The sequence below is a fragment of the Pleurodeles waltl genome, chromosome 2_2, assembly GCF_031143425.1.
Source record: "Pleurodeles waltl isolate 20211129_DDA chromosome 2_2, aPleWal1.hap1.20221129, whole genome shotgun sequence".
Taxonomy (NCBI): domain Eukaryota; kingdom Metazoa; phylum Chordata; class Amphibia; order Caudata; family Salamandridae; genus Pleurodeles; species Pleurodeles waltl.
The window spans coordinates 995,272,259-995,297,005 of NC_090439.1; the positions used below are offsets into that span (position 1 = coordinate 995,272,259).

At 45.4% G+C, this 24,747-nt stretch overlaps 1 protein-coding gene across 1 annotated transcript in view; it reads right to left on the reverse strand.

Moving 5' to 3' along the window:
* The window catches only part of LOC138282815 (transient receptor potential channel pyrexia-like), a 1,013,831-nt gene that overhangs the window by 574,758 nt on the left and 414,326 nt on the right, over positions 1 to 24,747 (reverse strand). Inside the window, exons 9-10 of the mRNA XM_069220730.1 lie at positions 17,876 to 17,917; positions 15,231 to 15,259 (exon numbers count right to left, since the gene is read on the reverse strand). Of these exons, the coding sequence (XP_069076831.1) occupies positions 15,231 to 15,259; positions 17,876 to 17,917 (71 nt within the window). The remainder of the gene's footprint in view (positions 1 to 15,230; positions 15,260 to 17,875; positions 17,918 to 24,747) is intronic.

Consider the following 24,747-nt stretch of genomic DNA (forward strand, 5'->3'; position numbering starts at 1 on the left):
AAAGAGATGCCAAAGGGTACAGTGAGTGGCCATAGAAGCAGGAATACACAGCTTGCTAGTGACAATGTCACACATCAAACTGTCAATTATATGTGTATTAAGACTGTCTTACCTATGTCTCATTGGAAGTATTGACACATAATTGCACTTCTGTTGTCCTCATCCTCTGCTTCCTCATCTTCACTGTCTACAGGGTCCACTGCTGCCACACGGCCATCACCAGCCTTGTGCTCCTGCAGAAAAGGCACATGGTGTTGCAAGGCACGGTTGTGAAACATTCAGCATGCCACAATGATCTGGCAGACCTTCTTGGGTGAGTAGCACAGGGATCCACCTGTTAGATTGAGGCAATGAAACCTGGCCTTTAGGAGGCCGAAGGTCCTTTCTATAATCCTTCTTATTCGCCCATGTGCCTCATTGTAACGTTCGTCTGCCCTTGTCCTGGCATTCTTCACAGGGGTTAGTAGCCATGAGAGGTTGGGGTAACCAGAGTCACCTGCAAATATCGAGGGAGAACTGTTAGACACACACTCACCCTTAGGGCCCACACCATACCCATACACCAACATCCACTGGGTGGGAACCAGGGCTCACCTATTAGCCACACCCTGTGCCTCTGGAGTTTGGCCATCACATTTGGGATTCTGCTATTCCTCAGGAAAAAGGCATCATGCACAGACCCAGGACACTTTGCATTGACGTGGGAGATGTACTGGTCCGCCAGGCAAACCATCTGGACATTCATGGAGTGAAAACTCTTTCGATTTCCGAACACCTGTTCATTTCGCCAGGGGGAGGGGGGGTGGGGCAAACGCAATATGTGTACCATCAATAGCCCAATGATGTTGGGTATATGTCCCATTGCATAGAAGTCCGCTTTCACTGTGGCCAAATCAACCACTGCAGTTCAAATGATTGTAACATTATTTTGTTGGAGATGTCCAAATAGTGCATTTGTGTACTGTAACGCACTTGGAATCCATGGCCTGCACCCCCCCGAAATTGCGTTCGCCTGTCCTGTATGGAGGGACAGGTAGAAATTAGGTAATCCGCTGACGTTGTGCGCCGTTGCGGGAGGCGGCCGAGAACCGCTGTGCAACTCCTCATTGGTTATCATTGGGCCCTATGGGATACAACGGCGCCATTTTCTATCTGTTCACTCACTTGCTACCTGACCCTCAACAGGAGAGGACCTACACTGCAAGTGCTGCTGTGACCTGGGTCTGGAACCGACCATGGCTCGTGTTACTGGGGAAAGGGCCCCTGCCTTCACCCCTCGGCGGAGTTGGAGCAACTGGTGGATGGGGTCCTACCTGGGCACGGAAGACGGCGCAAGCCCAGCTGGGGATGGCCTCCCAATGAAGAAGAGGTGCCCTTCAACCCCCCTGATGGCCCGCATACTAGTGGTGGTCTATCTGGAGCTAGATGGGTGCATGGGGGCATCACAGCAGCCACAAGGGGGTGAGTACAGTACCCTAATTTACAACTTACGACTGGTGGGGTGGTATCCGGGTGGGGGTGGGGGCCCTGTGGGTGCCCCTAGGCCAGGTCTGGCATTGTAGAGTAGGTACCATGTTGGGCAGGATTCTGATGTGAAAGTCCTCCAACCAAGCTAGTAGGTATCCACTACTGGGCATGGGTCTGTGGGTCTCAGGTATGCTGCAATTTCGCTGTCCCTATTCATGGGCTGGTGACTAGCATTGTGACTGGTAGTGCATTGCCTAATGCGTAGGGCTGTTCCCTGTGTGTGACTGTGTTGTGTATGCCAACGGTGGTATTGTTGCCGCCATTGACCAAGTGTATCCTTTTTCTCTCCCCCCACCTTTTTGTTTTGTCACCTTTTCCTTATGTGCATCAGCATCATCTGGCGGAGGAGCAGAGGCACCAGCAATGGAGGGAGCTGCATCCCACAGGACCCAGGAGGCCGAATCCACAGACAGTGAGGGCACTAGTGGGATGGAGGGTGAGGGCAGCACCACGGCATAGACTCGAGGGGATAGTTCAGACACAGATACCTCCTCAAATGGAAACTCCCTGGTGGTGGAGGACACATCTGTGCCCACCCCAGCTACAGATACAGCCACCACCCCCGTACCAGCACCGCTCTTCCAACAGCCCCTCAGCGAGTTTCCCGTGCCTGTTCACCCAGGAGGGTGGGCATCTCCTTCGCCCCAGGCACCTCAGGCCCTGCCCCAGTTAGCCCTGCTGCCCTGAGTGAGGAGGCTATCGACCTCCTGCGATCCATCTCTGTTGGGCAGTCAACCATAGTGAATGCCATCCAGGGGCTGGCAACCCATTTGCAACAGTCCAATGCATTTCTAGAGGGCATTCACACTGGCTTGGCGGCTCAACAGAGATCAATCCAGGCTCTGGCCTCCTCTCTAATGGCAGCCATTGTCCCTGTTTCCACTCCCCCCCTCCAACTTCCTCTTCCCAATTCCATTCCCCTCAACCCCAACCTATCCCAAGAACAGAGGCAGACGAGCAGGCAACCAGGACAATGCACAAGAGTGGACATGGCAAACACAAGCACCACACTTCATTCCACAGGCACTCACACAAACACCATCCAAAAGCAGACATACCAACATTCACTGCCTCCACTGTGGCCCTCTCTTCATCGTCGTCCACCTCCCTCCAAGTTGCGTCTCTACTGACACCTGCATGCACTACATCCTCATCCATTACCACCATTACCAGTACACCTATCAGTACACACCCCTCACTGGCAGTCACTACCCCCACATCCATGCACACATCCCCTGTGTCCTCTTCCGCTGTGTCTGTGCCCCCTCTTCCCAAAGTACACAAATGCAAGCACTCAGACACCCAACAGCCATCCACCTCAGAGCGGCATCCAGCCCATGCACCTGCACCCAAACACAGCAGACTGACACCTCCTACCACCACTCCCTCTTCCTCCACTCCCAAACCATCTCCCTCTTCCCACCCCAATGTCCCTAAGAAGCTTTTCCTCGCCAACATTGACCTCTTCCTTAGCCCTCCCCCCGTCCCTCACTTCAGACGAGGGAGGTCAAAACCCAGGCAAGCACCTCAGCCACCCAGTCCACGGGCACAGTAGTGTCCCTAGCAAGTCCAGGTGGGAAAGGATCCCGGCCACCAGCAGGCCAGACGGAAAGGGTGCCTGCCCCAAGTGCTTCAAGGAAAAGCAAGGAGGCAGCCTCAGCTGTAGGAAGAAAGGGCAAGGAGGCAGCCCCAGCTGCAGGAAGGAAGGGCAATGAGCCAGTCCCAGCTGCTGGAAGGAAGGGCAAGGAGCCAGCCCCAGCTGCAGAAAGTAAGGGCAAGGGGCCTGCAACAGCAGGCAGTAGAGACAAGGGGCCTGGTGCTGGGACTCAGTTGGAGCCCCCACCACCAACCATGGTGGTCTAGCCATCCGAGACTGCAGGGGATGGGCTGGAGCCTCCCCCCACCACTGCCAGCACCGTCACCAGTACCGCCACCAGCAGCCCCAGTGGGCAGCTGTCCGAGGCTGCAGGGGATGGGCTAGAGCCTCCCCCCACCACTACCAGCACCGCCACCAGCAGCCCCAGTGGGCAGCCATCCGAGGCTGCAGGTGATGGGCTGCAGCCTCCCCTCACCACTGCCAGCACCGCCACCAGCAGCAGCAGCCCCAGTGAGCAGCTGTCTGAGGCTGCAGGGGATGGGCTGGAGCCTCCCCACACCACTGCCAGCTCCACCAGCAGCACCACCACAGCCACCACTTAGCAGCCTTCACTTCCGGCGGACAGTGTGTAGACCTGCATCCCTGGGCTGTTGTGCGGCCTAACCCCTGCAAATCCTGTGGGTCTGACACCCAGCTGAGAGACTGTGACCTTGCCCTCCCCAAGATCTACATCACAGGGCATGATGCCTCCTCCAGAACCAGTGGAGAAGACATCCACTCACCCCATCCTCTCCAGGATGAAGCTCACTGGGCACAAAGCCCCCTCCAGAACCAGTGAGCAAGTCATCCAGTTGAGAGACTGTGGCCCTGCACTCCCCAGGACCGAGCACAGGGCATGTTGCCCCCTCCAGGACCCGTGGCGTTGTACCATCTTCCGTCGGGGGTGCCCTCCCATTCCCCGTCCCCCTGAGGTGCCTGGCTATTTTTGACCTGATGCCCCTGCAGTGTTCTCTCCGTGTTGTTGCAGGAGTGAGGTGGGGCCTTGGACTTTGTGATGTGGCCCTGTGACCCACAGACATTGAGGACTGGGCAGTGTCCCTTGATTTGTGAATATGTATATTCTTTTTTATTTGAATGCACGTATTATTACTATATTTATCTTATGACACTCTTTTTACTCTTTTGTAATTGTCCTTGCATTATGGGATGAATATGTTATGTACTGCATCTGCTTGTGTGTATGGTGTTGGGGGTAGGGGTGTTGCATGTGTGTGTCACTCTTTTTCCTCACCCCTCCCCTGTGTGGTAGGCGGCAGTACTCACCGTGATCGTCTTCGCCGGCGTTGGTGTTCATAGTGGAGCAGCACGTAGAAGAGCATGGGGAAAACATGCAACTTGGGCACCATGGTGGCATGGTTTTTCCTTGAGTCTCCAGAGGGGAGTCATTTCCCTTCTGTGCAGTGTTTCCACCAGGCTTTTGATGTCGTTGGTACCACCCCGGAAAAGGTGTCGGATTCGTGTCTCATAATACAGTGGGCGGAACATTGGCTTCCGCCTGGCTGTAGGCGGTTACTGCCGTGGGGCCTGTTGATTTCGCCCTGGCGGTCGGTGTGTTAAAGTGGCTGTCTGTCTGAGCGGTTTTCGCCGTGGTCATAATTTCAAAGTTATTACCGCCGGCCTATTGGCAGTATTAACACCACTTTATCACCGACCGCCAGGGTAGTAATGAGGGCCATAATGTTTTATTTTTACTCTGCAAAATGTTTCTACTTACAAAAAAGAACACTATAATAATGCATTACCATCTATCTTTTAGTGAGGTAATATAGAAGTTTATAGTTTAAAAGCAATTTCATAAAGGCAAGTGAATGGTGAGAATGAAGAGTAAGCTTAAATAATGTAGTTGATAAAAATGATTCACTCAACATTGCTGTCTGTGGACTATTGTAATCCTGGTGAGAAGAGAAAGGAGTGTTCCTGTTCTCATGAAAACTAATCGGCTGCCGGAGGAGGAAGAACAAACATGTTGCAAAAGCTTAGATTGTGATGTCTATAATAATGCATGTTCCTAGAGTAGGTCAGACTCATTCACTTGCCACTTTTCCTTGCCTGCATCTGTGCTGCTCATGCTGAGGCTCTACTGAGTTTCTTGAACCTCCCTTTATAGGAAGTTCTACTTTGATTGATATTTGATATTTGACTTTGAAGCTTTATGCTTTTTGATCTCGGTCTAACAGATCTCTTTATGGTTCTGACTGACGCCTTTTTCATTTCCCTAACCACCCTCAATTCATAGAATATGGATCCTTTCCTCTATGGAACATACTTTATGCATTGATTATGAATCATTGATTGTTTATTTTTGATTACTGACTAAACTGATAATTGATATTGAAGAATAAATACAGATTCAATAAAGATAAGCTACTAAACTATTTGATTAATAAAGCTTTTACACTCACATGAAATCTCATTTTTGACTGAGAAACAATAATTGAAATTGTGATGATAAATTGACTGATATGCAACTCCTGGTTAGTCTCATATAATGTCAAAGATCCATACGGACAAAAGTAGGGATTTTTTTCCTAATGAGTTGGTAAGCCTTACCTTGTAAACAAATATTTTTACCAATATCTCCACACGCCACCACTGCCAAATTTCAGCAATATATGACTGTCTATTTTTGCACTATGCAAAATATAAATGTCTATGTATAATACATTGGATTTCAAGCCTGATTTGAGGCCCCCCTTTTTTCTGTGCACCCCCTTGACCAAACACTGCGCAGACCTGCTGCCCACTTTCATTGTCAGAATACTCAAGGTTTCAAACGTTCGTGGACATTTGTCAATGATATAAACTCTTTCAAATTAGAGATATTTTTCCTACGCCTTGTTATTCCCTTTGGTACATTAGATTATCAATGCATTGACGTATGTTAAAAGTAATACTTTTTTAAACACAAGAGCCTTCCCCTAGTTCCCTTATAGCTCTACCATTAGAGAACCAAGAGATGCCACTTTGTCAAGAAAACTATACATATGGTCAATATTGTCAACATATGCGGACTAATGCTTATGTCTATTAAACAATACATGTTAAGTTTCCACATAGCACCCATCTTAAAATGAATTCCTTCAGAGTGCACTCAGATTTGGCATTGAATCGAAATGAGACACAGTAAAGAAAAAAGTGATTTGCCTATGATCACACAATTTGGTGAAGTGGGGCAGATGATTTGAACCCAGATATGCTTAGGCATTGTGCAAAGACACCGGATGAACATATGGTCTCTTCATTCTTTGACCCAAAATCAATGCTTTGTGCATTGTTTCACGACCCAAGTAAGTATGGTCAATAAAAGTATCACATTAATTTAATGCAAATATAAAATGTTAATCTCTTTCTTTAAAAAAGTAAAAAAGTTAAGTACAAGAAAGACAGAAGACTTGAGAACGACCACCATTGCATAGTTTTAACAAAATCAAAAAAAACTCTGATATCTCTCAGAGCTTGGCAGAGGTTGCTATCCAGCCGTGGGTGTTGATTGGAAAACGTGCACATTGCACCTCAGTTTCTAGCAGACACACACACACACACACCAGAAAAGCACCTTTTTAGTACTTCATATTTTTTAATTGGTGAGGGCCCAGTAGCTTCCCTAATAATAAAGTTATGAAAACCCATAACAAAATAAAACAAGAATTGCCAAAGCGAAAAGGCTGATGGCCAATGCCAGACCTATTGGCTTTGCCAATACTTGTTTCATTTGTAGTGTCTGTGTGGCGGGGGTCGATGAGGTACGAAATTAGCATAAGCAACAAATGGCAGCAAGTGATAGGTGACACATTTTGATTAGACGTGCATCTTTGACCAACAAGACTTTTGATGCAGGGACTTGCAATTCCACTTTTTAGTTTCTCAGAATGAGTTTGCAAGCCTAGTAGCCCAAGTCTTCTTGGCCTGAAAACATGGACTGACTTAAGGCGCCATAAGTGAGAAGGGCCCCCTTGACAGATAATGAGTTGTGCTCCTATTTTACTAACTACAAGCCAAATAAACTTTCATTTGGAAAAAATGCCATTGACTTTCACCCTGCCTTTTCACACTGACAGCAGTGACTTAATGCAGCACCTGAAACGGTAAAGATATAAGTAAATAAGTTGAATGTTGGGCAGCACAAACAATATTTAACCGAAATGCATGCCCATTCATGCATTTCCCTCGGGCATACTACAGCGTTATTTTAATTACCTATTACTCTCATAACTTCGTCCTGTCTGGATCCGGAGGATAAATTCACTACAGTAGAAAGGATTCTGAAAGTTGTATAACGCAAAGTTCTATAGACTACAACAGTGGTTCCCAACCTTTTGATTCCTGAGGACCTCCAATGAATCATTACTGGAAGCCGGGGACCCCCAGCAATTTGTACAATTTAATTTTCAAACATTAAAACAGTAATTCGCAAAAAATATAACAAGTACACACCAAACAAATACTCAAATTACTAAAGATAAAATTCTTTTATATTGAAAAAATATGCAAAATTCGAAACATTTTATTGGGAAGGTTGGCGCTGCATCTCGGCAACTACCTTTTCAATGTTTTGTTTTATTTAGGAAAGGTGAATCCTCAGGTCAGATTCTACATTTCCAGGGCGATTTCTGTTTTTATTTTTTAGGTATGCAAGATTTGAGAAAGCTTTTTCACATAAATAAGTGAAGGAGAAAGGAAGCAAACCATAAGGGCCTCTCATCTCTTCCTAGCCTCCCTGTCACATGTACCTCATGTGTTTTATAGCACCTCTCATACCACTGTAGGGTGTCAGGGCACTTTACAGGGGACGACAAGGTGCAGGATTCACATGTCATCCACACTGGTAGGCATTTTCTAAGAGTGCTTGGTCCGGAGAAGCACAAACTTAGGTTTCAGAACAGAGCACAGTGATTAGCGAAGACGTTAGTATAGTGCTTAATTTGTACATAAAAACGTGCCGGTGCCCAAAGCCCTCCTCTTAAACGCAGGGCTGCTGCAATTAAATGTGAGTACACGGAATACAGAGGCAGCATAATCCTAAACCATCTCGGGACTCTTCAATCCATATAAAGGTACTCCCTGCCACTTCAGCTGACTCTAGCAGCTTTCTACTTTCTCCCTTTGTGACGTTTTTTCGTTTTTCCCTTCCTCCGTATTTCCCATATGTGTCTTTTGATCACAGCAAATGCTTGAGGCAGAAGAATAAGCCCCGGCCCTCAAACATAAGTGCCGGTGCATAGCACCGGAAACAACAAGCACAAATTCAACACTGAGTTAGCAATAAGAATGTATTTCTACACAAGCCATCCTTTTTTAGCAGCATAAGGAAAATGAAAGACTAGGAAAAAACAACTTTCTAATTTATGCCATGCGGTAAGCATGCAGCTCTTTAATGGTAGTTCACAGCTCACTGTGCTAGATTACGATTATGAACGGCAAAGTAACAAAAGAATCTCTGAGACAAAAGCAGTAACCCACTGTGCCATGCACCTAAAATACTATATTTTGCATGATACACATTCTCTGCAGCAGGCATATTAACCATCTGAGCTACCTTTGAGTCAAAACTGCCACTGCACAAAACTCTCCTCTCTCTCCAACAGATACATTAATCACTTGAGTTAGCTTGACCCTTTTATTTTTGCAGTACAAGGAGCTTTGCAGTGTGCTTAAAACTGCTCAAGAAAGGAAGTAATAAATATGAAAACACACAAGCACGTGTTTGTCAGAGGCCCCGGCTGGAGAAGTGCCTTCCTCCCAGCCCAGGCTTGCGGACCCCCTGGGAATGTGTCACAGACCCCTGGGGGTCCGCGGATCACAGGTTGGATACCACTGGACTGCAATATAAGGCAGAGAGAATGTAATAAAAGTGAGGGAAATTAACTTCTGAGGCTGTACACAATAGTAACTTACAGTTGTGAGCAAGGTACATGTGTAATTCACAAATTTTCAGTGTAAACTTACTCAAAAATGCAGCCTTACGTGGCTCCTCCCACCAAAACAGGGGGTAGAGCCCAATTTACAAGTGTAAATTAGTACTTCAAAAAAGAAACAGTAGTAAATCTAGCACTATATCTAGCCAACCACTGATACTGCAACAGCCTTCAATAGAAAATAATGTCAGTAGGAACGTACAATTAAACCATACAGGAAATAATGTTAAATTAAATAAAACAGTCAAAAATATAAATACATATAATTTTTAAAATAATCCATAAATATTATGCATTTATTAGCTAATTAGAGAATATCTCTAACCTTTCTTAATTTTAAACTTAATGTAACTTTAAAAGTTCATACAATATAACTAAATTAATTTTAATTATTTCAACTCACCACTTTTCATAATTATTAATGCAATTTTCTTTTAGTTTAGGTCGGAATTTATTTTTTAATTTAAACTCCATTATTTGTTTTTAATTTAGTATATTTAAATTAATCAGATATTGAATTCAAAATAAATTAATCATTTTGCGGCATTTTTGTACTACATTTAAAATGAACATATAAAAATAATTTACAATCACATTTACTGTAAAAATATTTTTCGAAGTTTAATAAACTTTTCTTTCATTTTCTCGATAGATAACCATATGGAGATTATCCCTCCAATTGCGTAGTCCCTTTATGGTACAATTTAGGTAAAAATAAAAAACATAATGTGACTAAACAAAATAGCAAAAATATTTGTATATTAAATATGAATGAAAATATATTTTCTATATGTATTTTAAATGTAGAACAAAAAAAAGCTCAGGCATTATTAACTTTTTTTTAAAAATAATTCTTTCATTTAAATTTTAAAATAAATACAATTATTTCGCTGAGGTTTCAATTTCAAATTAAATCCCTATCATCAATTAAAAATGATGCAGTAATAATCATTAAAAATGATGCACAGAATTAAAAGCCATAATATATTTGAAAACAAATTAATGCATTAAATTTTTAAAGGTGTGTAAATGTATTATGACTCAATAATAAATATGAAAGCCCACCAGAGACCAGGGAAGATTTTTTTTTTTTTTTTAAATAAGAGTGTTGGGGTATGGCCATACCCACACCCCAAATAAATGGCGCCAAAGTAGTTCTGCCCAAAAGAGGGCAGATGGGGCAATTACTCCCAATTCACACCCGGGGGGGGGGGGGGGGGGTTGGGGGCAGAAAGTCTACTAGATGCCTGGGAATTAAAAAAAAACAAAAAACAGTGTGGTGGTGGCTACCAACCAGTATGGGCATAATTATGCCCCCACCCCAACTGAAGGGGGTAACAGTCTTTCAGCTCTTCCCCCGCACACTAAAACAACTTATCCCACAGCAAGCAAGAGGACATTTGATTATTTTGGGTTTTGGTTTTACATTTGGGGCTTGAATGCTTGGCTAACTCTCAAAATCGTCCCACTTGGAATGGTAAGGGTTGCATTTTTTGGACTGTGGGATGCTGGTATGTAGAAAAATCCACAATACCTAGACACATCTGAAAATGAAACATCTGGGTGAGTCCAGGTGTTTCACATGCACCCCGCACCATTTTCTTACCCACAGTGCCCTGCAAACCTCCAACTTTGCTAGAAATCACACATTTTTGTGATGGATCCTCAAAATTCCTACCACCCAGCACTGTCATCTATACCCATAAAAATATTGCCTCACTTGTCAGCCTAAAAATGTTTTTTTTCAAACTGCTCTTTTGGACCCGCTTTGGTTCCCCCTCAATTGTAACATGTGTTTGGCTCTTCCCTGTCACAGTCTCTTGGACCACCTACATAAGTGAGGTATCATTACCGGGAGAATGAGGGGAACTTTGGGTGGTAGGATATTTGTCCCTGTGCGTTGATCCCATACAGAAATGTAGGAAAGATGTGAAATTTGATTTTTTAGCTAAATTTGAGGTTTGCTGTGGATTCTGGGTAAGAAAACATTGGGGGTTCCACGCAAGTCACCCCTTCCTGGATTCCCTCAGGTGTCTAGTTTTCAGAAATGTTTAGGTTTGGTAGGTTTCCCTATATGGATGCCAAGCCCAGGGAAACGCAGGTTCTCCCCCCGCAAAAACAGGTAGTTTAGTATTTGATCATTTTGATGTGTCCACATAGTGTTTTGGGGCATTTCCTTTTACGGGCACTAGGCCTACCCACACAAGTGAGGTACCATTTTTATCTGGAGAATTGGGGAAACGCTGGGTGGAAGGACATTTGTGGCTCCTCTCAGATTCCAGAACTTTCTGTCACCGAAATGTGGAGAAAAAGTGGTTTTTGGCCACATTTTGAGGTTTGTAAAGGATCCTGGGTAACAGAACCTGCTGAGAGCCCCACAAATCACCCCATCTTGGATTCCCCTAGGTGTCTAGTTTTCAAAAATTCACAGCTTTGGTAGGTTTCCCTAGGTGCCGGCTGAGCTAGAGGCCAAAATCCACAGCTAGGCACTTTGCAAAAAACAGGTCTGTTTTCTTTGGGGAAATGTGATTTGTCCACATTGTGTTTTGGGGCATTTCCTGTCACAGGCACTAGGCCTACCCACACAAGTGTGGTACCATTTTTATCGGGAGACTTGGGAGAATGCTGGGTGGGAGGAAATTTGTGGCTCCTCTCACATTCCAGAACTTTCTGTCACCAAAATGTGAGGAAAAGGTGTTTTTTTGGCCACATTGTGAGGTTTGCAAAGGATTCTGGGTAACAGAACCTGGTGAGAGCCCCAGAAGTCACCCCATCCTGGATTCCCCTAGGTGGTTAGTTTTAAAAAATGCACTTGTTTGGTAGGTTTCCCTAGGTGTCGGCTGAGCTAGAGGCCAAACTCTACAGCTAGGTACTTTGCAAAAAACACGTCAGATTTGAATGTAAAAATGTGATATGTCCATGTTGCGTTTCCTGTCACGAGCATTAGGCCTATGTTATACCTGACAGCCTTAGGGTGGTCACCCCTAACTTTTTGCCTGCCTCCCTCCACTCTTTAGATACTGTTTTTGCTGGTTTTAGGACTCTGTGCACTTTACCACTGCTAACCAGTGCTAAAGAGCATACGCTCGCCTCCATAAAGCATGGTGACATTGGATCATACCCAATTGGACTATTTAATTTACTTAAAATGGCCCTAGTGGAGTACACTATGTGTGCCCAGGGCCTGTAGATTAAATGCTACTAGTAGGCCTGCAGCACTGATTGTGCCACTCACTTATGTAGTCCCTTAACCTTGCCTCAGGCCTGCCATTGCAAGGCCTGTGTGTGCAGTTTCACTGCCAATTCGACTTGGCATTTAAAAGTACTTGCCAAGCCTAAAACTCCCCTTTTTCTACATATAAGACACTCCTAAGGTATGCCCTAGATAACCCATAGGGCAGGGTGCTGTGTAGGCAGGACATGTACCTATGTAGTTTACATGTCCTGGTGGTGTAAAACTCCTAAATTCGTTTTTACACTGCTTTGAGGCCTGCTCCCTTCAAAGGCTAACATTGGGGCTGCCCTCATACAGTGTTTTAATGGTAGCTGCTGATCTGAAGGGAGTAGGAAGGTCATATTTAGTATGGCCAGAATGGTGACATTAAATCCTGCTGACTGGTGAAGTTGGATTTAATATTACTGTTTTAGAAACTTGTAACTAGAACCTGCATCCTGCCAAGAAGAACTGCCTGGCTGCCCAAAGGACTCACCTGACTACTTTCTGTGAAGAACTGCTGCTTTGCTGTTGCCCTGCTGCCTTACTGCAATCTGGATGAGGTGAAGACGTGCTCTCTAAGGGCTTGGATAGAGCTTGCCTCATGTTCCCTGAAGTCTTAGGACCAAAAAGACTTCATCTCTTCAAGAAGGACTCCTTGTGCAGCACAATTTGAGGCACAGCCTGTAAGAAACGACGCACAGCCTGCACTGCGGTGAAAATTTTACTGCACGCCGAACCGAACGACACAGCCTGACTTCTCAACTAGAAGATCAATGCAGCGCCAGCGTAGCGACCAGAAATTCGACACACGGCCCACTGGATCAACGCTGGGCCGAGCCAGAGCGACACAGCCCGACTTCCAGAGAGGAATCAACGCAGCGCCTGCCGTGTGGTAGAAAATTAGATGCAACACCCACCAGATCGACGTAGCTCCTGTGACTTCGTTCTGCCAGTGCAGGAAATCCACACACCATCCCCGGGTCATCTGAAAACCCCACAACCCAAAGAGAATCCACGACCGTGCGCCGGAAATCGACGCACAGCCATCCCTGCGTGAAAACTAAACAACGCATCGCCGTGTGCGCCTCAAGAAATCGACGCACACCCCTTTGTTTCCACGCATCTCCTCCTCTGCGGTTCTTTGCAGAGATTTTTCACACGAACCAGGTACTTTGTGCTTGAAAGAGACTTTGTTTGCTTTTAAAAGACTTAAGACACTTTATATCACTGTTCAGTGATATCTCAACATTTACTTATTGCATCTTTGATCGTTTTACCTGCATTTATCCAGATAAATATTATATATTTTTCTAAACACTGTGATGTGTATTTTTCTGGCGCTATATTGTGGAATTGTGTGATTTATTGCACAAATACTTTACACATTGCCTTCTAAGTTAAGCCTGACTGCTCAGTGCAAAGCTACCAGAGGGTGGGAACAGGGTAATTTGGATTGTGTGTGACTTACCCTGACTAGAGTGAGGGTCCTTCCTTGGATAGGGAGTAACCTGACTGCCAACCAAAGACCCCATTTCTAAAAGCCTACCCACACAAGTGAGGTACCATTTGCATTGGGAGACTTGGGGGAACACAGAATAACAAAACAAGTGTTATTGCCCTTTGTCTTTCTCTATATTTGTTCCTTCCAAATGTAAGACAGTGTGTAAATGCCCTATAATTACCAGGCTAGTAGGGGCACCCCGAAATTCAGAGATGTGCAAATAACCACTGCTTCTCCTCACCGTATCTTGTGCCCATTTTGGAAATACAAAGGTTTTCTTGATACCTCTTTTTTCACTCTTTATATTTCAGCAAATGTATTGTTGTATACCCGGTATAGAATGAAAACCAATTGCAAGGTGCAGCTCATCTATTGCCTCTGGGTACCTAGCGTATTTGATGAACCTACAAGCCCTATATATCTCCGCAACCAGAAGAGTCTAGCAGACGTAACACTATATTGCTTTCAAAAATCTGACGTTGCAGGAAAAAGTTACGGAGTAAAACATGGAGAAAAATGGCTGTTTTTTTTACCTCAATTTCACATTTTCTTTTATTTCAGCTGTTATTTGTTGTAGAAAAACCTTGTAAGATCTACACAAATTACCCCTTGCTGAATTCAGAATTTTGTCTTCTTCAGAATTGGTTTTATACCCATTTCTGTCTCTAACTGGAAGGAGGCTGAAAGCACAAAAAATAGTAAAAATGGGGTATGTCCCAGTAAAATGTCAAAATTGTGTTGAAAAATTGGGTTTTCTGATTCAAGTCTGCCTGTCGCTGAAAGTTGGAAAGCTGGTGATTTTAGCACTGCAAACCCTTTGTTCATGCCATCTTCAGGGAAAAAAACTACAAACCTTCTTCTGGAGGCCTTTATCCCTTTTTTGTTTTTTAAAACGAATTTGTTCCTGAATTTTGGCTAATTTCTTGGTCTCCTTCAGGGGAATCCACAAACTCTGGGTACCACTAGAATCCCTAGAATGTTGTAAAAAAAGGACGCGGATTTGGCGTGTGTAACTAATGTAGACAAAAAGTTATGTGGGCCTAAGTGCAAACTGCTCCAAATAGCCAAGAACAGGCCTGGCACCTGAGGGGGAAAAGGCCTGGCAGCGAAGGGGTTAAGAAAACAATAATAGCTGCATATAAATAAGTAATGGTGAATACTTTTCTATGTTCTCTTCACCCAATGATATGATTTCATATCTTAGTTGCTGTATGTGTGTGTTAATCTTTCTCCACTGTCAACATTCATAGATTGTCCACTGTTTCTTCCATACGCATTTTACAAATCAGTAAATATACTGGAATACAAAACGTGCATTGTTCGAACGGCTGCAATAGGAACGACTGGAAATATCACATACAAACATGCAATTAGTCTTCAAAGTTATTTTTTTCTTAGTAAAATGTTACTTACTGGGGATTTCGCATGGCTGCCTTTCAGTTCTAATTTGGGAACAAACAGCCATTGAAAGAGTTATTGACGTTGCAAAGTCAGACCTTATATGGCATAAGCATACATATTTGGAAGGTCTCATAATAAAAGCTGTAGTATGACGAACCATAACTGTCATGCATGTCATAAGTAAACTCGATTGCAATCCATTAAATGCCTCGTCTCAGTTGCTTGTGATATAAAACATTATGGTTAATGTGCATTACGGCGAATCTCTGTCCATACTCTCTAGTTTCTATTGACATTTGCAAGCTCTTTGGTCTTATCAACAGAGGCAATCAGTCCCCAGAACCTCGCCACATTCTATATGGGTTAAAATAAGCACAACTGGATACTGCAAGTCACACAGGCATTTTGTGACCTTTGTCAAGTAAGGTTAGTGACATTTTATTTCTTTTAATATATGGCTAGTCATCTCACCTGTTTCCCCCACAAAACATTTAACTTTTTCCAAGTGGCTTGTGTCATATTTGCCAGTCTAGTCTTCACAACCAAAATCACTTTGCATGGTGGGATTTTTTGACTCCCATTTAAAATGCGAACTAAAAGTCTCAGAATGGAACATATTGTTGACTAAAATACAGGACTGACTGAATGTGTCACACTTGACATACAGCTTCTTGGCAACTACTAAACAGCAGCTTACCAAACAAATACAACTCTGCTTTGGCCAACCTATAAACTTTGCTTATGGTTAACATAGTACTAAAATTGTTGTTGTTTTTTGAAGAAAGACACATTCCAAAGTGCCACGTTGGTGCAAGTGAAAACATGTTACTGGTTAGAGTTGCAGCTACTGTCTAACGCTAATCCTGCCACACCATCTATAAAAGTAAACATGCAGGAGGATATGAAGTGGAAATGTGTCAGTTACTGGTGGTACACAGGCCAAGAGAAAGAACACACAATATGAGGAAAAAGATAGGGCTTGACCAGACAGTGTGCAGAAGGGTTTGGCATCCAGGAGGGTTCCACAAGACTGAGGGATTACTTGAAGAGATGGGCTTTCAATTGCTTCTAGAAATTAAATGAGGGAGAGAGTTTTCCAGATGACGATGGAATGGAATTCCAGAATGTTGCTGCCGCAGGAGTTGTGTTGGCCACTGGAAAGCTTGAATCTGCTTGCCAGGAACAGTGGAGTTTTCTTAGTTTACAGCGCTGAGTAAGATACAGCAAATTCTGGATCTGATGCAGGTGTTCACCAGAGGCCAATTAAATTCTTAGAGAGTGAGGAGGTTCAGTCATTCATCTTCAGTCTTTTGAGCACCCAGTCCATGGTATACAATTCAAAATGTAGGATAAACCTTTATGCATTGGCAATACACTAATTTTCCCTCCCTCCACCTGATGTTCACTATTTTCACTTGGGCAGACCTTATCGCTTGGAACACATAACTAACTTCTTAAAGCTATCCTAGCTAAAGATCTGCAATAGAACGGAAGTGCGGTAGTTAACGAATGCATTGATGTCTGATCTGTGTAGACCACTCTGGAGCCCTGAATGCCAGTGAGAAAGGCACATAGGTAGACCTTTGTTTACTAGCAAGTAGTCAGTAAACAGTTTTTAAAATCAGACGGGCAGTTTTGCTATGAATGTTCGGGTACGTTTATTTGCTTTTTTAGGAGTTTCTAGTGCCACAACCTCAACAAGACAGTGGAACACATTTGCTTCCCCCCTCTAGTTGAGGGATACTAGATAGGCATTTTTTAGAGTATGACGGAGGGGGTACCCAGTCACAAACGTGGCTCATATATTGTGTCTGCCATATTCACTGCCTTTGGCACTTGTCACACGTCAGACCGGATATCGGCCACTTTTTGAAAGAGTATCCAACCTGCCAAATTCAAAATCAGACCCTATGTACTATACTAAAGGTGGTTTAGATTTACATATCAGGTTACACAGAAAGACAGTGAAACTTTAAGGTGGGGCCATGGATGTAAAAGACATAACATATGTCTATTTGACACTACATCATTTGTCAGATAAGGATCTTTTCTCGTGAACTACAAAAAACAAGGTCTCTCCTTTGGGTTTTACCAATGCAGATTTATTGGCTTTAATTCTGTTTTTCTGCAGATGCTGTCCAACCTCGATAAACCAAGAAAATGTTATTGCCGATGATAAAGTTACGCCGTGAATAAGAGCCAAGCAAATGAGATTGATAAAAGAGCCAAGCATTGGTAAGGCACTGACTGACCCAAGGTCTGTTGCCGCACTGGTAATGCCAACAATAGTTCTTTAATAACAGACAGCTAAATGCTGTCTGGACAAGACCCAATCATAAAATTCCCAAGGCAGAGCACCCTATAGCCCCATAGCATTATGGGCTGGAGTTTGACAGTCTGAGACTTTTACTTGTTTCTTTATTATATGACTTTTGTATTTGCTACTGACAATCCGTTAGTTTTATCTTCTTGCATACACAGTGAAATAAATACTCAACTTACTTTTGAGAGCCAACCTGAGACTGGAGAATTAAAGACCAGTCAGGTCGGTTCTTACTGTTGATGGGATTGTATTACTTTGCCCCAAAACTGAACCTGGGGTTGTGAAACAATACGAGTTGCGACCCAAGTCATAAATAAATAATGGGAGCACTTACCGGATGTGCCGTTCTGTGTCTCCGGTGGGTCGGGTTGCAGAGCTGTAGGTAAAGCACAGATGTTAGCCGGTGAGCAGTCTGGTACCAGACCTGTAAGTGCCCATCTACGCAGCGAGTGGTCACACATTTGCAATTTGCTTTCAAGTCTTGGGGAAAGAGTAGTGTTCGCCTAAGAGTGCCAAAATAGATCCAGCAGGGTGAGGGACCTTTACCAGTCGTTTCTTTTAAAAAAAACACATATAGCTCAGGTCTATGCTAGACAACTGCTTTATGAAAACAACAGAGGCAAGTTAGCACGGCAGCGGTTTCGGAGTCTTTCAAGAACCGTGCCACTGGGTTAGTGTTGTTTGATGTGTATAGAATACTACGGATGGACAGAAAATAACTACAAATAATAATGCTGGAGGTCAGGATGACTTCGTATCTTGCCATTTCCAACTAAACAGATCGTGTGCTCAACTAAGTGCTTCATTTGTGCCGGTGCTTGCAGGTGGTGGACACCAGCATTTATTTTTGTAGACTGTGACATATCTTTCATCGTCGTAGTTCGACTCAGAGCAGAAGTGAGAAAGAGAGAAAAGGAGGAATTAAGGAGGAAAAGAAAGGTAGTAAAACAGTAGCAAATGGACAAGTAACTTATAACGTGTGAGATAAAGAGACGCGTGGTGATAGAAAGAGGTATGTGGTGGAATCAAGACAGGGAGCCCTGATATCTCGTAACCCCTGCATTGAGCAAAAACCGAGATTGCTGCACTTACATTTTAATAAGTTAAACACTGGTTGCACTTCCCAACAGTGAATTCAGTCTAAGGTGGTTTACACGGGAAAGGGCCTAAACTCCCGGAAGGCCGCAAGCTTAACAACGCTTGCCTGAACCACGTATAGGTCTTAACTATGCATTTGTATGGTTAAGGCAGGCCGCATATGCATGGTTCAGGCAGCGGTCTAGCTGTGCGGATGGGCAGGCAAGCAGGAATGATCAGGAAGACGGATCGGTCGAGGTAAGTGGGGCTGTTTTTTTTTTTTTTTTTTTAGGGGTGGGGGATTTTTTTTTTATATTAGGGGTGTGGGGGAGGTTGGATTTCGAGTTCAGAGACGGAGGATCGGGGTAGATTAAAGGGCAGGGGGACGGGGGAGTTTTTTTTGGGTGCATGGGGGTGTTAGAGCTTAGGGCGGGGAAGGATGGGCGGGCAAGTAGGAAGGAGAATCAGTCGAGTTAAGTGGGACTGGGGTTGTTTTTAGGGATGGAGGATTTTTACATTTATTTTAGGGGTGTGTGTGGAGGGGGTTTAGGGCTCAGGGCCAGGGGGGGTTGGGTGTAGATTTAAAGATAGGAGTGCTGGGGGCGGGGTAGTTTGGTGGATTTAGGCCTCAGGGGTGGGAGGGAAGTTGGGGTAGTTTGGGGAGGGGCGGTTTTTAGGGGTGCAAGGACTCAGGGGGGCAGGGTAGTTTTTGGAATTAAGGCATCAGGGAAGGGTGGGGGTTGGGGTAGTTTGGGGAGTTTTTGAGGGGTGCATGGGGGTTTAGGGCTCTGGGCGGGGGTGTCAGGGTAGTTTTTAGAATTTAGGGCTCAGGGCAGGGTAAATTCGAGGGTGGGGTAGTGGTAGTTTTGTGGATTTGGGCCTCAGGGCAGGTAGTTTTATGGGCAGGGGCGAGGTGGATGGCTGGTGTGTTTTAGGGCTCAAGGCACGGGGCAGATGATTAGATTTAAGGGTTGGGGTCCAGAGGGTCGGGGTAGTTTTGTGGGTTAGGCCTTGGGGTAGTTCTAAGAGCAGGGGAGGTGTGGGGGATGGGAGCAGGGCAGGGGGTAATTTACCACTCATATTACTTTACCACATATGATTTTACAACAAAATTCGTTGTCAAGGCATGCGTGGTAAAGCCATGCGTGGTAAAGACGCAGTCGTGGTTTTGACCGCGTTGTTCAGGCATGTGTTGTTTTTGCAAGCGTGGTTGTGTCATACAACCGTTTTACACAGAAAACACATTCACAACAGACAATGTATTTAGGGTATCACATAATGTACCTTAGGGCAGTGATTGTTGTCAGTAACCAAACCAGGCACAGTATACCACTCAAGCGTTCTTGAAGTTGCTGATTATTTTTACACTTTCATGAGTTCTTTGCACATATTATTGTATTTCTATAAATTGCCCACACATCATTTTAAATATTACAGCCTGTCCTGCTTGCAACCTAGCAATACAGAATCTCCTCTAGCTATAATATTCTCACTAAACATCTGCATGAATTCATATACCTCCTGCCACTAATGAGCATACCTAAATCCTACTAATTTAATCCTTCACAAAAACATTGGTTTACATGCAGGGAATGCTATCCTTGAGAGTTCATAGCTAATCCCAGTAACTAACAGTAACCAAAAACCACTGGATTAACTACTAACCTTGGGTTCCAGAGCAGTATACTGCTCAACATAAAGTCCTTCAAAGCCTGGTCACTGATAGTAAGTGCTATAGTAAAGCATGTACAGTAATATACAATATAGCATACCTTTTTTTTAAACGGAGCACTCCTTTTGAACAATTTGAAACATACAAGATTGCTTCAAAATATATATATATTTATATATGTAATTCTAGTTAGGAGCTAGTTTCTATAGAAAAATAGTTTTTTGTTTTGCTAATAACTTTGGCACCATTTGATGAATCATCATGAAAATGTTCCCCCAAAAAATGGTTGTCACTTCAGCTGCTGTCTCAAACTTTTCGGGGTGATCCACCAAGTGGGGGGCCAAGAAAAAGGGGGGGTCCTAAAACACGCTCAGGAGAGGATGGCAAAGGCTGAAAGTGCCTTCGTCAGGGGAAAGCTTGCCTTTGAGGAAAGGAAGCTGGCCCTTGAACACAGTGTTTGAGTTCTGGACTCACCCGCACTGCAGGTGGAGTCCAGTGGTGGCAGCAATTGTGAGCCTAGTGCTAGGAACACCATTCACATATCCACAGATCTGGTACTTAGCTTTAAGAAGGGGAATTACATATGACAGTGGTTGCAGGAGTATGAGAGGGCTCTGACAGAGCGCAGAATCCCCGAGAAGGATTGGGGAACTGGCCTGGGGAGTTACATTCCTGATAATGGGAGGGATGCCCTACTGGACCTAGAAGGGAGAGACAGGCAGAGGTACACCACAATGAAGGAGGCCCTGATTACAAAGTATAAAGTTGCCCCTAAAGAGTATAGGTTGGGGTTCAGGGCAGTAAGAAACTGTCTCACCAGTCTTGGGGGGAGTTTGTGGAGCAGTATTGCAGAACACTAGACGGACAGATGTTGGGTTGTGTAAGGAAATGCCTCCTTGGCATGGTTACCCCCTGACTTTTTGCCTTTGCTGATGCCAAGTTATGATTTGAAAGTGTGCTGGGACCCTGCTAACCAGGCCCCAACACTAGTGTTCTTTTCCTAAACTGTACCTTTGTCTCCACAATTGGCACAACCCTGGCACCCAGGTAAGTCCCTTATAACTGGTACCCCTGGTACCAAGGACCCTGGTGCCAGGGAAGGTCTCTAAGGGCTGCAGCATGTCTTATGCCACCCTAGGGACCCCTCACTGAGCACATACACACTGCTTGCCAGCTTGTGTGTGCTGGTGGGGAGAAAATGACTAAGTCGACATGGCACTCCCCTCAGAGTGCCATGCCAACCTCACACTGCCTGTGGCATAGGTAAGTCACCCCTCTAGCAGGCCTTATAGCCCTAAGGCAGGGTGCACTATACCACAGGTGAGGGCATATGTGCATGAGCACTATGCCCCTACAGTGCCTAAGCAAAACCTTAGACATTGTAAGTGCAGGGTAGCCATAAGAGTATATGGTCTGGGAGTCTGTCAAACACAAACTCCACAGCACCATAATGGCTACACTGAAAACTGGGAAGTTTGGTATCAAACTTCGCAGCACAAAAAATGCACACTGATGCCAGTGTGCACTTTATTGTAAAAATACACCCAGAGGGCATCTTAGAGATGCCCCCTGAAAACATGCCCGACTTCCAGTGTGGGCTGACTAGTTTTTGCCAGCCTGCCACACACCAGACATGTTGCTGGCCACATGGGAAGAGTGCCTCTGTCACTCTGTGGCCAGGAACAAAGCCTGTACTGGGTGGAGGTGCTTCTCACCTCCCCCTGCAGGAACTGTAACACCTGGCGGTGAGCCTCAAAGGCTCACCCCCTTTGTTACAGTGCCACAGGGCATCCCAGCTAGTGGAGATGCCCGCCCCTCCGGCCACTGCCCCCACTTTTGGCAGCAAGGCTGGAGGAGATAATGAGAAAAACAAGGAGGAGTCACCCCCCAGTCAGAACAGCCCCTAAGGTGTCCTGAGCTGAGGTAACTCTTACTTTTAGAAATCCTCCATCTTGTAGAAGGAGGATTCCCCCAATAGGATTAGGGATGTGCCCCCCTCCCCACAGGGAGGAGGCACAAAGAGGGTGTAGCCACCCTCAGGGCCAGTAGCCACTGGCTACTGCCCTCCCAGACCTAAACACACCCCTAAATTGAGTATCTAGGGGCTCCCAGAACCTAGGAAGATAGATTCCTGCAACCTAAAGAAGAAGAAGGACTGCTGACCTGAAGCTCTGCAGTGAACAACTGATTTGGCCCCAGCCCCACCGGTCTGTCTCCCTACTTCGAAGAAAACTGCAACAGCGACGCATCCAACAGGGTCCAGCTACCTCTGAAGCCTGAGAGGACTACCATGCATCTAAAGGACCAAGAAACTCCTGAGAACAGCGACCCTGTTCAAGAAACTGCAACTCTTTGCAACAAAGAAGCAACTTTTAAAGACCACATGTTTCCCGCCGGAAGAGTGAGACTTTCCACTCTGCACCCGACGCCCCCGGCTCGACCTGTGGAAAACTAACACTACAGGGAGGACTCCCCAGCGACTGGGAGCCAGTGAGTCGCCAGAGTTGACCCCCCTGAGCCTCCACAGCGATGCCTGCAGAGGAAATCCAGGGGCTCCCCCTGACCGCGACTGCCTGCTTCAAGGAACCAGACGCCTGGAAACCACACTGCACTCGCAGCCCCCAGGATCTGAAGGAACCGATCTCCAGTGCAGGAGCGACCCCCAGGCGACCCTCTGCCTAGCCCAGGTGGTGGCTACCCCGAGGAGCCCCCCCCTGAGCCTGCCTGCATCTTTGAAGAGACCCCCGGGTCTCCCCATTGATTCCTATTAGAAACCCGACACCTGTTTGAACTCTGCCCCCAGCCGCCCCTGTGCCGCTGAGGGTGTACTTTGGGTGCCTGCTTGTGTCCCCCCCGGTGCCCTACAAAACCCCCCTGGTCTGCCCTCCGAAGACGCGGGTACTTACCTGCTGGCAGACTGGAACCGGGGCACCCCTATTTCCATTGAAGCCTAGGTGTTTTGGGCACCACTTTGACCTCTGCACCTGACCGGCCCTGAGCTGCTGGTGTGGTAACTTTGGGGTTGCCTTGAACCCCCAACGGTGGGCTACCTTGGACCCCACTTTGAACCCTGTAAGTGTTTTACTTACCTGTGAACTTAACATTTACTTACCTCCCCCAGGAACTGTTGATTTTTGCACTGTGTCCACTTTTAAAACAGCTTATTGCCATTTGTGACAAAACTGTACATGCTATTGTGATTATTCAAAGTTCCTAGAATACCTGAGTGAAATACCTTTCATTTAAAGTATTGTTTGTAAATCTTGAACCTGTGGTTCTTAAAATAAACTAAGAAAATATATTTTTCTATATAAAAACCTATTGGCCTGGAATTTTTCTTTGAGTGTGTGTTCCTCATCTATTGCCTGTGTGTGTACAACAAATGCTTAACACTACCCTCTGATAAGCCTACTGCTCGACCACACTACCACAAAATAGAGCATTAGAATTATCTCTTTTTGCCACTATCTTACCTCTAAGGGGAACCCTTGGACTCTGTGCACACTGTTTCTCACTTTGAAATAGTATATACAGAGCCAACTTCCTACAGGTAGTGTAGCAAACACTTTTGAAAGGCTGTACAATCTGGTTATCAGAGAGCACATGTTCCTTTGGTGTTTTCCAGGGCTATCTAATCACCCACCTGTTGGAGTTCACGTTCTCTGACCCCAGGGAACTTGCAAAGGAGGCAGACTCCTGGGTGAGTACCAGGAGGTCTGGAAAGGCACTGGGGAGTGACTATAAAGGGAGGGGCCCAGGTTCCCCTCAACTGAGGGCAGGGGAGGTTCAGAGTAAACCAGACAGGTCCCTTTAGAGTGGGGTGGGTGCAGGGTCCTATGTCCCTTCTCAGAGTAGGAAGAGGGGTGGGGGCAGGTGGAGTCCAAGTTTGCACTATGTCCAGCCCCCGAACCTGGAGAGTACCCAGAAGGGACCCCAGGTAGGAAACTTAGGGGGTCATTATGTCCCCGGTGGACGGCCTTAATATGGAGGAAAGTACTGCCAACAGGCTGGCAGTACTTTTCTCCATATTAAGACATTGGCTGTACCGACAGCCACAGTGGTAACGACTGCTGGGCTGGAGACTTCAGTCTCCAGCATGGCGACCGTCACTTGCCCGCCTGCAGGATTATGACCCCACCTACCGCCATGGTTTTTGTGGTAACCTTACCACCACAAAAACCATGGCGGTAGGCACGATCAGTGACAGAGAATCCCAGACCCCCCCACTACATACACTACACGCACCTTCATTCACATACGAACAGATGCATACACACACTCATTCCCACATTCATCCATGCATGCACACATCCATTCACACACACAACCACACACACTGACGTACATACAAGCACACACGGATTCACATAACACAACATACATGCACTCACACATCCATACATGCACACAGATACAACACGCATCACACACCCGCATACACTCATGCACAGACATAC